We start from the raw sequence: 14,044 nt of genomic DNA, 5'->3' as shown, positions 1-14,044 counted from the left end.
CTGGGGGGCGCTGTAGCGGGGGAGTGAGGGCCCTGGGGGGCGCTGTAGCGGGGGAGTGAGGGCCCTGGGGGGCGCTGTAGCGGGGGAGTGAGGGCCCTGGGGGGCGCTGGAGCGGGGGAGTGAGGGCCCTAGGGGGCGCTGGAGCGGGGGAGTGAGGGCCCTGGGGGGCGCTGGAGCGGGGGAGTGAGGGCCCTGGGGGGCGCTGGAGCGGGGGAGTGAGGGCCCTGGGGGGCGCTGGAGCGGGGGAGTGAGGGCCCTGGGGGGCGCTGGAGCGGGGGAGTGAGGGCCCTGGGGGGCGCTGGAGCGGGGGAGTGAGGGCCCTGGGGGGCGCTGGAGCGGGGGAGTGAGGGCCCTGGGGGGCGCTGGAGCGGGGGAGTGAGGGCCCTGGGGGGCGCTGGAGCGGGGGAGTGAGGGCCCTGGGGGGCGCTGGAGCGGGGGAGTGAGGGCCCTGGGGGGCGCTGGAGCGGGGGAGTGAGGGCCCTGGGGGCGCTGGAGCGGGGGAGTGAGGGCCCTGGGGGGCGCTGGAGCGGGGGAGTGAGGGCCCTGGGGGGCGCTGGAGCGGGGGAGTGAGGGCCCTGGGGGGCGCTGGAGCGGGGGAGTGAGGGCCCTGGGGGCGCTGTAGCGGGGAGTGAGGGCCCTGGGGGGCGCTGTAGCGGGGAGTGAGGGCCCTGGGGGGCGCTGGAGCGGGGGAGTGAGGGCCCTGGGGGGCGCTGTAGCGGGGAGTGAGGGCCCTGGGGGGCGCTGTAGCGGGGAGTGAGGGCCCTGGGGGGCGCTGGAGCGGGGAGTGAGGGCCCTGGGGGGCGCTGGAGCGGGGGAGTGAGGGCCCTGGGGGGCGCTGGAGCGTGGAGGGAGGGGCCCTGGGGGGCGCTGGAGCGGGGAGTGAGGGCCCTGGGGGGCGCTGGAGCGGGGAGTGAGGGGCCCTGGGGGGCGCTGGAGCGGGGAGTGAGGGTCCTGGGGGGCGCTGTAGCGGGGAGTGAGGGTCCTGGGGGGCGCTGGAGCGGGGAGTGAGGGCCCTGGGGGGCGCTGGAGCGGGGGAGTGAGGGTCCTGGGGGGCGCTGGAGCGGGGAGTGAGGGTCCTGGGGGGCGCTGGAGCGGGGAGTGAGGGCCCTGGGGGGCGCTGGAGCGGGGAGTGAGGGCCCTGGGGGGCGCTGCAGTGAGGGCCCTTTCCATGGGCACAGGGATAAGAATCTAGGGGCTGTTTGGTGTGATGAAATGTCACGTGAAGTCACGTAATGTCTCATATATCACTTTGACCTCGGGTGCCACCAGATGACTCTGCTGTTAGTCTTGCTGGCGTGGTGGCCGCCTCTACGCTCAGGGGCGTCTCACAGCAGCCATTAACTCACACATTGAACCTTATTCTAGTTTGTTGTGTAGCACCTTGTTCCTGTCCTGCCATTTGTTGACATGGGGGGAAGGGGGTAGGCCTACCTCTTTTGATCGGCTACGTTCATGTTATCAAGTTTTGATTCCATTTTCTGTTGAGTGAGGAAGGGATTAGCGCCAGGGGGGACTAATCATCAGAGGGTTGATGTCGTCAGAGAGGTAATACGGGTTAAGGGGTTGGGGGTACATGGGGCCTGGGGTGAGGGTTGGGGGGAGCATTATCAACAAGAGATGAGGGTCTACTATCGTGATCACCGTCGTCATAGTTACCGGTGGAGGGTAGAGAGGGGGGGGGCACGGCACAAATGTCAACTCGTGAATTTTACAGTCCGCGGCACCTTACACACACAGAGCTATCTATCTCTATCTCATTCTCTCAACTTTTTTTTTTCCCCCATTGTTTCTACAAGAGTTATTTGTTCGCTCGTTCTTACTGCAGTAATATTTGTTCTGCTGTTCCTGCCGCAATAATATTTCCTCCGTTGTTCCTGGTTCTGTTTTGAACACCGAGAGGTCAGCTAGTGTAGTGGAAGCGTGTTGAACAGTCTCGGGCCTCTGATGTTGATAGTTCTCTCTTGAACACTGTGAGGGGTCGGTCAGTTATGTCCCTTATGTGTAGTGGAAGCGTGTTGAACAGTCTCGGGCCTCTGATGTTGATAGTTCTCTCTTGAACACTGTGAGGGGTCGGTCAGTTATGTCCCTTATGTGTAGTGGAAGCGTGTTGAACAGTCTCGGGCCTCTGATGTTGATAGTTCTCTCTTGAACACTGTGAGGGGTCGGTCAGTTATGTCCCTTATGTGTAGTGGAAGCGTGTTGAACAGTCTCGGGCCTCTGATGTTGATAGTTCTCTCTCGGCGTACCTATTGCACCTCTGCTTTTCAACGGGGGTATTCTGCACTTCGTAGAGTGCCTCCAGGTCTCATGTGGTGTTATTTCCGTAAATAGTTTTTTGCTTGCGATTTAGAGAATATAGATTTAAACTTTTTTTAGCGGTCTCGAGAACTTCTATATATTCTTGAATGGATTCAGGCAGTAAAAGGCTTTTGCATGTTCTGCAGGTCAGCAACTTCAGCTTCGAATTGGGCTGTTAGTGTGCAACAATATTCCGTCCTAGAGAGCACTACGGTCTTAAAAATTATCATCACTGGTATGGCATCTCTTGTTTGAAAGGTTCTTGTTATCCAACCTGTCATTTTTTTTTTCTTGCATTTGTGACAGCCACTTTATTGTGCTGTGTAAGAGTAATGTCTTCAGACATGATGCAACCCGTTCTCGCTAATTCGTAAAGTCAATATTGACTTATTAAATAAGTGCATAGGTGACATACTAAACATAATAGATACCCTTAAAAAGCTTCATAGAAAACACCGACCTTACCTAACCTTGTTAGTATCTTAAGATAAGCATCTTATTGCTTCGTAATTACAATTGTTACTTAACCTATTATAGGTATAGGTTAAGTAATAATTTTAATTACGAAGCAATAAAATGCTTATCTTAAGATACTAACAAGGTTAGGTAAGGTCGGTGTTTTCTATGAAGCTTTTTAAGGGTATCTATTATGTTTAGTATATCACCTATGCACGTAGTTAATAAGTCAATATTGACTTTACGAATTTGCGAGAACGGGTTGCATGATTACTCCCGAATCTAAATGCATATCTCTTTCTTTTAGTAGTTTTTATTTGATGTTTCATATGTAGTTTCCGTTTTGATGTTTCGCGTCTTCCATAGCGCTCAAGTTGGAACTTATCTTTATTAAATATAATTTATGTGGTCTATTAAGACTTGATTACCATCAGATTTTCTGTGTCCTCTATGTTGTCTATTCTCATAAAAATCTTATATCTTGAGGTTATCTTGAGATGATTTCGGGGCTTTAGTGTCCCCGCGGCCCGGTCCTCGACCAGGCCTCCACCCCCAGGAAGCAGCCCGTGACAGCTGACTAACACCCAGGTACCTATTTTAATGCTAGGTAACAGGGGCATAGGGTGAAAGAAACTGCCCATTGTTTCTCGCCGGTGACTGGGATCGAACCCAGGATCACAGCGTGCTGTCCGCTCGGCCGACCGGCTCCCCGGTCGGGTCAGGGTGAGGAAAAGTACCGAAGCAAGTACAGTACTATAGGGGTGACTGATACAATACAATAATCAGGATAAAGCGCCAAGCCATTATGACTAAATAGCACTTGGAAGGAATCAGGATTTACGATGGGACGGGGGGAAGGAATAGTGCCCACCCACTTGGACGCTCGGGGATTGAACGTTGACCAGCATGAAGCGAGACTGTCGCTCTCCCGTCCAGCCCAAGTGGTTGGGCTAGTTTTTCACGGTTGATGATCCGGATTTTACTGTGTTGACTATTACGCGTTCTCTTAGGAAATTAATGATCCAACTTCATACTTTGCCAGCAGTTTAGTTTCATGACTTTTGTGCGCAATAACACCACGGTCACATTTGTCGACAGCTCTTGTGAAATCTTTGTATATTACATCAGGGTTTTGCTCGTCATCCGCGGCACCTGAAGCCATGTCATATTACATCAGGGTTTTGCTCGTCATCCGCGGCACCTGAAGCCATGTCATATTACATCAGGGTTTTGCTCGTCATCCGCGGCACCTGAAGCCATGTCATATTACATCAGGGTTTTGCTCGTCATCCGCGGCACCTGAAGCCATGTCATAGTGATCTAGCAGGCTGAGAGAGGCAGGAGCGCCCTGTTCTGAAACCATGTTGTCCTACATAACATCTCTACATGTTATGTAGACGCTGTGATTTCACGTTATATCTTGAGGTTATCTTGAGATGATTTCGGGGCTTTTTAGTGTCCCTGCGGCCCGGTCCTCGACCAGGCCTCCACCCCCAGGAAGCAGCCCGTGACAGCTGACTAACACCCAGGTACCTATTTTACTGCTAGGTAACAGGGACATAGGATGAAAGAAACTCTGCCCATTGTTTCTCGCCGGCGCCTGGGATCGAACCCAGGACCACAGGATCACAAGTCCAGCGTGCTGTCCGCTCGGCCGACCGGCTCCCTAAATTACGTTGTGTAATTTTACTTTTTAATACTCATCAAAAGATTTATATGATGGGCGATGTTACAGCTATTGGTCTGTAATTTGTTCCGTCTGTTTTACTACCTCGTTTATGAAATGGGGCGATCTCCACTGTTTTATGTTTGTCGGGGATGATGCCATCTAGGCTCCGATGGGATGGGATTTAGGCTCCGTTTAGAATGTTTAGGGCCTGTGATAGTCTTATACTTGCTTTAGTTGAACACTATTAGGTGTGCGCGCGTGCGTGCGTGCGTGCTCTATTCCTCCTAAATGTACTGGCTGGGTGTAGCTGTGTAATGCATTGAGTCATGATCCACTTGCTTTATATTCACGTCTGTGTGTATGTGTACGTGCTTATGTGCACGTGTACGAGAATGCGTGCGTACATGCGTGTCCGTGGCGATAATTTGCCTGTGCGCGCGTCTAGACACGCATAGGAGCGCTAGGGAGCCCGCCAGCATCTCCTGCCAGCCACCCACCTGTTGTCCAGCAAACATACTTAATCCAGCTCACCAAAAACCTCCTTCTCACCCAAAGAAAAATTTAAACCCGCACAAAAATAATCCGAGCGACTTGAGATAACTTGTGTGGCATCACTTGCCCGCCAAAACCTCGCTGACCAATCAGCGCCACCCGCAGTACAGGAACGAGGGGGAGCGCCTCGCTTATTGGTTGCTAGGATGGCTCGGTTATTGATCTACGGCGGCGTGTTTGTGTTTGAGAGAGAATGGGATTCCTCTCGTAAAGGTTTTTTGTGTGTGTTTTTAGCGGTGTGTGTGTGTGTAGTGTGGCGTTGGGGGTTGAAGCGGGGGACGGTGCTTCAAAAGATAGTACCGTTTATTATTTTATTTTGGATATGTTTTCTGTAATGACTGTAAAGTGGGTTGGTTTGTTTGGCTGTTTAAGCCTTTTTTGGTATTGTATGTGATTTGATGGCGTTAGTGGTCATTATACCTTTACATTATACCATACTACCAGCTACCTTTTAGTGGATGGTTGTATGGTAATACAGTGGTGGTTCTGTAGGGTTGTTGCTATGTAGCGTTATCAGCACATTGTTCTCTTAAAATAACCTCTTATGTATCACGTGATACGCCGCTCTTACGGCTGTGAGAAATGTGCGCGCCCCCACACTGATCCGCCCCCCCCCTGGCCCCGCCCACCACGGTGCCCCCCCCTCTCCTAGCCCCGCCCACCACGGTGCCCCCCCCCCTCCTAGCCCCGCCCACCACGGTGCCCCCCCTCCCCACCACGGTGCCCCCCCTCCCCACCACGCTGCCCCACCCACCACTACGTTGCCCCTCCCCACCACGCTGCTCCGCCCACCACGCTGCCTTCCCCACCACGCTGCCTCCCCCACCCCTCGCCCCGCCCACCACGCTTCCCCGCCCCGCCCACCACGCTGCCCCGCCCCGCCCACCACGCTGCCCCGCCCCGCCCACCACGCTGCCCCGCCCCGCCCACCACGCTGCCCCGCCCCGCCCACCACGCTGCCCCGCCCCGCCCACCTCTCGCCCCCCCCCCCGCCCACCTCTCGCCCCCCCCCACTACGCTGCCCCGCCCACCTCTCGCCCCCCCCCCCACTACGCTGCCCTGCCCTCGCCCCGCCCGCCCCCACCACGCTGCCCCACCACCTCTCGCCCCCCCCCACTACGCTGCCCCGTCCACCACGTTGCCCCGCCCAGCCCACCACGTTGCCCCGCCAGCCCACCACGTTGCCCCGCCCACCACGCTGCCCCGCAAACCTCTCGCCCCGCCCACTACGCTGCCTCGCCCCCCCTCGCTCCGCCCACCACGCTGCCCCGCAAACCTCTCGCCCCCTCCTCGCCCCCTCCTCGCAAACCTCTCGCCCCGCCCCGCAAACCTCTCGCCCCCCCCCACCACGCTGCCCCGCCCCTCCTCCCCCACCCACCACGCTGCCTCGCAAACCTCTCGCCCCGCCCACTCGTCTCGCTCAACCCCTCCCCCTTGCCCCGCCACCCCTCCCCCCTTCGCTTCGCTCACCACGCTGTCAGAGTGTAGGACATGGTTGGCAGCGGTAGTGCAGGTGTGGAGCGGTGTTGGCAGCGGTAGTGCAGGTGTGGAGCGGTGTTGGCAGCGGTAGTGCAGGTGTGGAGCAGTGTTGGCAGCGGTAGTGCAGGTGTGGAGCAGTGTTGGCAGCGGTAGTGCAGGTGTGGAGCAGTGTTGGCAGCGGTAGTGCAGGTGTGGAGCGGTGTTGGCAGCGGTAGTGCAGGTGTGGAGCGGTGTTGGCAGCGGTAGTGCAGGTGTGGAGCGGTGTTGGCAGCGGTAGTGCAGGTGTGGAGCAGTGTTGGCAGCGGTAGTACATGTGTGGGGCAGTGTTGACAGCGGTAGTACAGGTGTGGGGAGGTGTGGGTAGTGCAGATGTGGGGCGGTGTTGGCAGCAGTAGTGCAGTTGTGGGGCAGTCTTGGCAGCGGTAGTACAGGTGTGGGGCAGTCTTGGCAGCGGTAGTACAGGTGTGGGGGGGGGGTGTTGGCAGCGGTAGTGCAGGTGTGGGGGCAGTGTTGGCAGTGGTAGTGCAGGTGTGGGGGCAGTGTTGGCAGCGGTAGTGCAGGAGTCTGGCAGTGTTGGCAGCGGTAGTGCAGGTGTGTGGGACAGTGTTGGCAGCGTTAGTGCAGGTGTGGGACAGTGTTGGCAGCGGTAGTGCAGGTGTGGAGCAGTGTTGGCAGCGGTAGTGCAGGTGTGGAGCAGTGCTGGCAGCGGTAGTGCAGGTGTGGAACAGTGCTGGCAGCGGTAGTGCAGGTGTGGGACAGTGTTGGAACCGGTAGTGCAGGTGTGGGACAGTGTTGGCAGCGGTAGTGCAGGTGTGGGACAGTGTTGGCAGCGGTAGTGCAGGTGTGGGACAGTGTTGGCAGCGGTAGTGCAGGTGTGGGACAGTGTTGGCAGCGGTAGTGCAGGTGTGGGACAGTGTTGGCAGCGGTAGTGCAGGTGTGGGACAGTGTTGGCAGCGGTAGTGCAGGTGTGGGACAGTGTTGGCAGCGGTAGTGAAGGTGTGGGACAGTGTTGGCAGCGGTAGTGCAGGTGTGGGACAGTGTTGGCAGCGGTAGTGCAGGTGTGGGACAGTTTTGGCAGCGGTAGTGCAGGTGTGGGACAGTGTTGGCAGCGGTAGTGTAGGTGTGGGACAGTGTTGGCAGCGGTAGTGCAGGTGTGGGACAGTGTTGGCAGCGGTAGTGCAGGTGTGGGACAGTGCTGTCAGCGGTAGTGCAGGTGTGGGACAGTGCTGTCAGCGGTAGTGCAGGTGTGGGACAGTGCTGTCAGCGGTAGTGCAGGTGTGGGACAGTGCTGGCAGCGGTAGTGCAGGTGTGGGGCAGTGTTGGCAGCGGTAATGCAGGTGCGTGTGGCAGTGTTGGCAGCGGTAGTGCAGGTGTGTGGGACAGTGTTGGCAGCGGTAGTGCAGGTGTGTGGGACAGTGTTGGCAGCGGTAGTGCAGGTGTGGGACAGTGTTGGCAGCGGTAGTGCAGGTGTGGGACAGTGTTGGCAGCGGTAGTGCAGGTGTGGGACAGTGTTGGCAGCGGTAGTGCAGGTGTGGGGCAGTGCTGGGTGTGTGTGGCAGTGTTGGCAGCGGTAGTGCAGGTGTGGGGCAGTGCTGGCAGCGGTAGTACAGGTGTGTGTGGCAGTGCTGGCAGCGGTAGTACAGGTGTGTGTGGCAGTGTTGGCAGCGGTAGTACAGGTGTGTGGGGCAGTGTTAGCAGCGGTAGTACAGGTGTGTGTGGCAGTGTTGGCAGCGGTAGTACAGGTGTGTGTGGCAGTGTTGGCAGCGGTAGTGCAGGTGTGTGGCAGTGTTGGCAGCGGTAGTACAGGTGTGTGTGGCAGTGTTGGCAGCGGTAGTGCAGGTGTGTGGCAGTGTTGGCAGCGGTAGTACAGGTGTGTGTGGCAGTGTTGGCAGCAGTAGTACAGGTGTGTGTGTGGCAGTGTTGGCAGCGGTAGTGTGTGTGTAGTGAAGGCTCCAGAGAGGTCACTTCCGTGCGGGTGCCAGGTTGCCATGGTAACCCCAGTGAGGGGAGGTTTCACTTAGGCTTAAGGTAAAATGCCTTGATGGAGGGTAGCCACAGTAGCGGGGAGGGGAGTGGAACAACTCCCAGAACCCCATCAACCAGGTATCAACCAGGGATCAACCAGGTTCAACAAGGTATCACCAGGTATCAACCAGGGAGGGGAGTAACCTTGGTGTGTGCATGGGTAAGATCGACTAGTTAAATTGGATGATTTTATATATCAGCTTCCCTAGACTACATGAAGGGTTACATAGTGTGTGTGTGTGTGTGTGTGTGTGTGTGTGTGTGTGTGTGTGTGTGTGTGTGTGTGTGTGTGTGTGTGTGTGTGTGTGGAGAGATATTAAAGTCTCCATCTGACGGGATAGAGAATCATACATGTGGTCAGTAAGCCTGCACTGCCAAACTTTAGGTGCATTAGGAGGATATCAACAAGAAGAGTTGGGGTAATGATCGCAAAACTCCAGGAATAGGCAGGTCTGGCTGTTCTATGGCTGGGATTTTAATCTGGGTGTGAGTGATCATGTCCCAGTTCCTGCTCAAAGAGTTTGCACCCGGAATGTTCAGAACTGGGAGATCTGTCACCTGTAGCCACCTGCCACAGGTAACCCGACCTGATCCTGGCAACCATTTTCAGATCTAAGCATAAATGTGCTTTTAATATTAGTGTTTTCAGGAATCTTTTTTCCTTCTACCAGACCTGAATGTATGGAGCATTATAGTCTTAACAGCAGGGATGGGGTTATCTAGGTCTACTTCAGTTTTATTCTTGTTACTCAACTTGGGTACAGGAATAAACACGTGAAAGTCTACGGTGGTTACCCGCCACGTTTAACTACTGGTTTTTCACTATCAATATTTTCTGATATAGTTTCGACCGTCCAAGTAGTTGGGCACCATTCCTTCCCCTTGTGCCATATCAAATCCTTATCCCTTCCCAGTGCTATATAGTCATAATGGCTTGGCGCTTTTGCTTGATAGTTCCCTTCCCACTAACAACTTGATCGTAGAGCAACGCTCTACTTAATTGCTGGGTTGATGTTCGATCCCCGATGGTTCAAGAGGTTGGGCACCAGTCATTCATCCTTCCTCCATATCCGTGTCCTCGTATCTCTGTACCATCATGGAACTGTGTTTAAGTTGAAGGGGATATTCTTAAGATTACAGAATTACCATTACGATGGCCAGCCGCAGTTATACCGCCCAAGAGTTATAATTCAGTGTTAAGAGCTCATGTGCTTTGTAAATATCCTCCGTTATATTGTCTTTGGATTGCTTCACCGAGTAACGCAAGTAATGGTTTGTTTTGGGTGCTTCAGTTGTTTAAGGTCCACCAGGCGTCATGTGAGGCAACACCTTAACCCTCCACACTCACCTCCTCACTGCCAATTTGCCTTTACCACTAAAGGAAAAACGCTTGAATATATCAATATACAACGAAGGACGAGAACAAGGTGTATTGAGGCTATGCGAGTGTCTGAAACATTAAACATTAATGTAACGAAATTTGTTACATTAATCACGAAAGCTTACTGAAGCCGTCATTAATTACGAAGGCTTGACGAATGTAACGCAGGTGAAACGAGAAGCTCGACAGGCGCAGGTAATGGTGGTCTATTGAAAAGGGGAAAGTCACCAGGATTATTGTGCCGTCACCACCACCAGTAATGGCATTGTGGGTGTGACTACAGCGACTCGGGTCAAACCGTCCCGTGTGCTTTGTGACCGGCAATAGTAGCATCACAAAGTCCACCACCGCCAGTAGCAGCACCACCGTCCGTGGCAACACCACCGTCTGCGGCAGCACCACCGTCCGTGGCAGCACCACCGTCCGTGGCAACACCACCGTCCGTGGCAACACCACCATCACCGTCTGCGGCAGCACCACCGTCTCTAGCAGCACCACCATCACCGTCTGCGGCAGCACCACCGTCTCTAGCAGCACCACCATCACCGTCTGCGGCAGCACCACCGTCCGTTTCAGCACCACCATCTCTAGCAGCAGCACCACCACCACCACCGTCTGCGGCAGCACTACCACCATCATCTGTTTGTGGCACCATCAGCCGTCTGTAGCAGTAGCCGCTGCGCCATGCCAGCCACCATCAACATGTACGGGGAAACAGAATACTTGACTGCCCCGCTCGCCTCCGTAGAGGACCTGTCTCGCGTCAACACGCCGGGGGGTTCCCCCTGCCCCAAATCCCGCCACAGGCACCCAGCTCTTGAAGACCCCAACTGGGAGCCCCCTGAGGACCCAACCTACTACTCCAAGGATCCCGAATTTGCCCTGGAACCCACGGTCCTCACGCCTCTACAACCCACTCCTGAAGAGGACACCGGACCTCCAGACAGGTAAGTTAACCCCAGACTCGTACTGATCCATCCTTCCTCTTGTCGGACTCGTACTCGTTTTCCCCTGCTAGCTACCCGAGTAATGGTGTTCCAGGTATTGGAATATTGAGACCCCAGTCGTCAGGTATGCTGACGCCAGGAACCACCACTAGGCAATTACCACCTGTCTCGAGAACACCTTAATGACGTTAGTACATCGTCGGTAATACTTAAAACTCTCCCTTTATAGTAATACTTCGCGCTTGTTCATACAATGCAAGAAGTTACTTCGAGTATTACGGTAAGTTATAACTTCCTGTTTTTGTTCGTTATACCAGTCAGAAATAATAGTGTTTTATTTACTGTATTTTACTTAGTACTGTATTTTATTTAGTACTGTATTGTTTATTTATTGTATTTAAGCCCCACTTTATACAAGGGTACGTTTCTGGTTAGGTAAGGTGGTTTGATTTTTTTTTTACAGTAGTACCTGCTTGATAAGATTCTGGGAGTTTTTCTACTCCCCCAAAGCCTCTTACCAGAGGCTTGATAAATACCGAGAAGGAACTGGTACGAGACGTTTTCCCAGAGGACTGCCAAGTGGCACCGTTATGGAGCCATATTTCATTTCCTTGCTCGGAAACACTCCCAAAATGTTTCTTAATTGTCTTCCTCCCCCCCCCCCTCCCACATGTCTTCAGTGTTAAAAACTAAAAAATGTTTGTGGTTTGCTGTTTAATGCAATCAAATGTATTAAATTACAGGATTAACAATGGATACCTTTTAACGTTTTGCTGCCTTATGCTAAACTGAAAAGGAATCTTTCTTGAAGCAATCTTCAAACTTTTGTTGATCCAGCAATGGTGAGATATGGATAGGAATGGAATGGGAAAGAATTTACAAATGTGAAAAGCTGGGATCTTGCAAGGTGGGTGAGCCAAGTGTAACAGTGCAAGTTTTTGCACTCTTTCATGTGTAATTGTGAGTTGTAATTGTGTGTGAGTGTGTGTGCATGAGGAGCGACATGGTATGAGGGAGGTGTTGACTAGCTTCAATCTGCTGACAAACTAGCCCTCCCACCCTCAATTACAACTCACAATTATACGCGAAAGAGTGCAAAAACTTGCACTGTTACACAAGGGTGTAGTGAGGACGAGGTGGTTGTGGACACTGACTGACCGGGAGAGTTGTATTAATGTGTGTGTGTTCTCCAACAGGTTCAAGCTGGTGTTCTTGACGCTGGTCCTCCACGGCGTGGGCACCCTCATGCCATGGAATATGTTCATCACAGCCAAAAATGTAAGTGACCCCCCCTCTCTTTGTGAACGATAATGTGTGCATCTTTCTCTCACCCGCCCGACTACTTGGGCTGGATGGTAGAGCGATGGTCTGGCTTCGTGCGGGTCGGCGTTCAATCCCCCGACTGTCTAAGTGGTTGGGCATCATTCCTTTCCCCCATCCCATCCCAAATCCTTATTCTGATCCCTACTCAGTGCTATATAGTGGTAATGGCTTGGCGCTTTCCCTTGATAATTCCCTTCCCCTCTCTTTCTCTCGCATTTTTGACTGACTTGCGCAATCCCTCTCTCCCTCTCTCCCTCCCCCTCCCCCTCCCCCTCCCCCTCTTCCTCCCCCTCTCTCCCTCCCCCTCTTCCTCCCCCTCTCTCCCTCCCCCTCTCTCCCTCCCCCTCTCTCCCTCCCCCTCTCTCCCTCCCCCTCTGTCCCTCCCCCTCTGTCCCTCCCCCTCTCCCCCTCCCCCCTCCCCCTCTCCCCCTCCCCCTCTCCCCCTCCCCCTCTCTCCCTCCCCCTCTCTCCCTCCCCCTCTCTCCCTCCCCCTCTCTCCCTCCCCCTCTCTCCCTCCCCCTCTCTCCCTCCCCCTCTCTCCCTCCCCCTCTCTCCCTCCCCCTCTTTCCCTCCCCCTCTCTCCCTCCCCCTCTCTCCCTCCCCCTCTCTCCCTCCCCCTCTCTCCCTCCCCCTCTCTCCCTCCCCCTCTCTCCCTCCCCCTCTCTCCCTCCCCCTCTCTCCCTCCCCCTCTCTCCCTCCCCCTCTCTCCCTCCCCCTCTCCCCCTCCCCCTCTCTCCCTCTCTCCCTCTCTCCCTCTCTCCCTCTCTCCCTCTCTCCCCCTCTCCCTCCCTCCCCCTCTCTCCCTCCCTCCCTTTATTTTTTTAATATTAATATTTACAATATTATTATTATTATTTATTTAATATTGTGTTGCAGTTATGTCAATTACTGAATGAAGCTTCCCTTTCATTTACCTTCCAATGATTCCAAGGATCAATGTCTTCGCGGCCCGGTCTCAGACCCAGCCTCCGGGTTGATCTGGTCAACCAGGCTGTTTGACACAGCTGCTTGCAGCCTGGTTGATTAGGGAGCCTTTGGAGGCCATTATAAACCTCTTGTTTGAAACGAGAGATTGGCTAGTTATGCCCCTTGTGTAGAGGAAGAGATTTGAAAAGTCTTGGGCCTTTAATGTTGATAGTTCTCCCTCAGCGTACCTATTGCACCTCTGCTTTTCAACGGGGATATGAAGAAATGGAATTGGAACAAAAAGCTATACAAGAGATAAAGAAAAATCAACAATATTTTTTCACATGTGTAAAATAAAAATAAAAACTCCAGCTGTATTGAACCTTTACATACAACTGAAGGCTCCTACACAGAGGACAACAAAAGAAATTACTGAAATTCTAAATGGCCAGTATGAGGCTATGTTTAGCATCCCAATAAACAACATGAAAGTTGATGATCCAGACAGCTTCTTTATGAATGACATTCACGCTGCAGATAATATAACGGATATTAACACGAACTCGGAAGACTTTGAAAAGAGAAATTGACAACATGCCCATGTGCTCAGCCCCTGGTTCTGACTTATGAAATTCAATATTCATAAAAAAAATGTAAAGTACCAGTAGTGCGAGCACTCAGTGTAATATGGAGAAAGAGTCTGGATACAGGGGAGATACCAGAAGCACTTAAATCTGCAGATATAGCTTCTCTGCACAAGGGAGGTAGTAAAGTTTTGGCCAAAAATTATAGACTAGTTGCACTAACATCACACACACAAGTTTTTGAAAGAGTGATTAGGAATCAAATTTCCAGTTTTATGGAAAATAAAACTAAGACAGGTTGTTTAGATCCTGTCTACACAACCCAGGACAACATGGATTTAGAGCGGGAAGATCCTGTCTGTCACAGTTACTCAACCACTATGACAAAATCACAGAAGCTTTAGAAGAAAAGCAAAATGCAGAT

The 14,044-nt window shown here is 53.5% G+C and overlaps 1 protein-coding gene across 3 annotated transcripts in view; it reads left to right on the top strand.

Moving 5' to 3' along the window:
- Positions 1-14,044, top strand: part of Ent2 (Equilibrative nucleoside transporter 2) — a 193,489-nt gene that overhangs the window by 157,218 nt on the left and 22,227 nt on the right. For 2 of the 3 annotated variants that reach the window (XM_045758700.2, XM_045758699.2), the window contains exon 4: positions 12,004-12,085. In XM_045758700.2, coding sequence (XP_045614656.1) covers positions 12,004-12,085 — 82 coding nt within the window. Of the gene's footprint in view, positions 1-9,751; positions 10,808-12,003; positions 12,086-14,044 lie in introns of those variants that run through there. The other variant, XM_045758697.2, reaches the window with a different exon arrangement.

Source organism: Procambarus clarkii, chromosome 59 (assembly GCF_040958095.1).
Source record: "Procambarus clarkii isolate CNS0578487 chromosome 59, FALCON_Pclarkii_2.0, whole genome shotgun sequence".
Taxonomy (NCBI): Eukaryota; Metazoa; Arthropoda; class Malacostraca; order Decapoda; family Cambaridae; genus Procambarus; species Procambarus clarkii.
The sequence above is the reverse complement of the archived record's forward strand: the minus strand, read 5'-3'. Positions and strand labels throughout refer to the sequence as shown.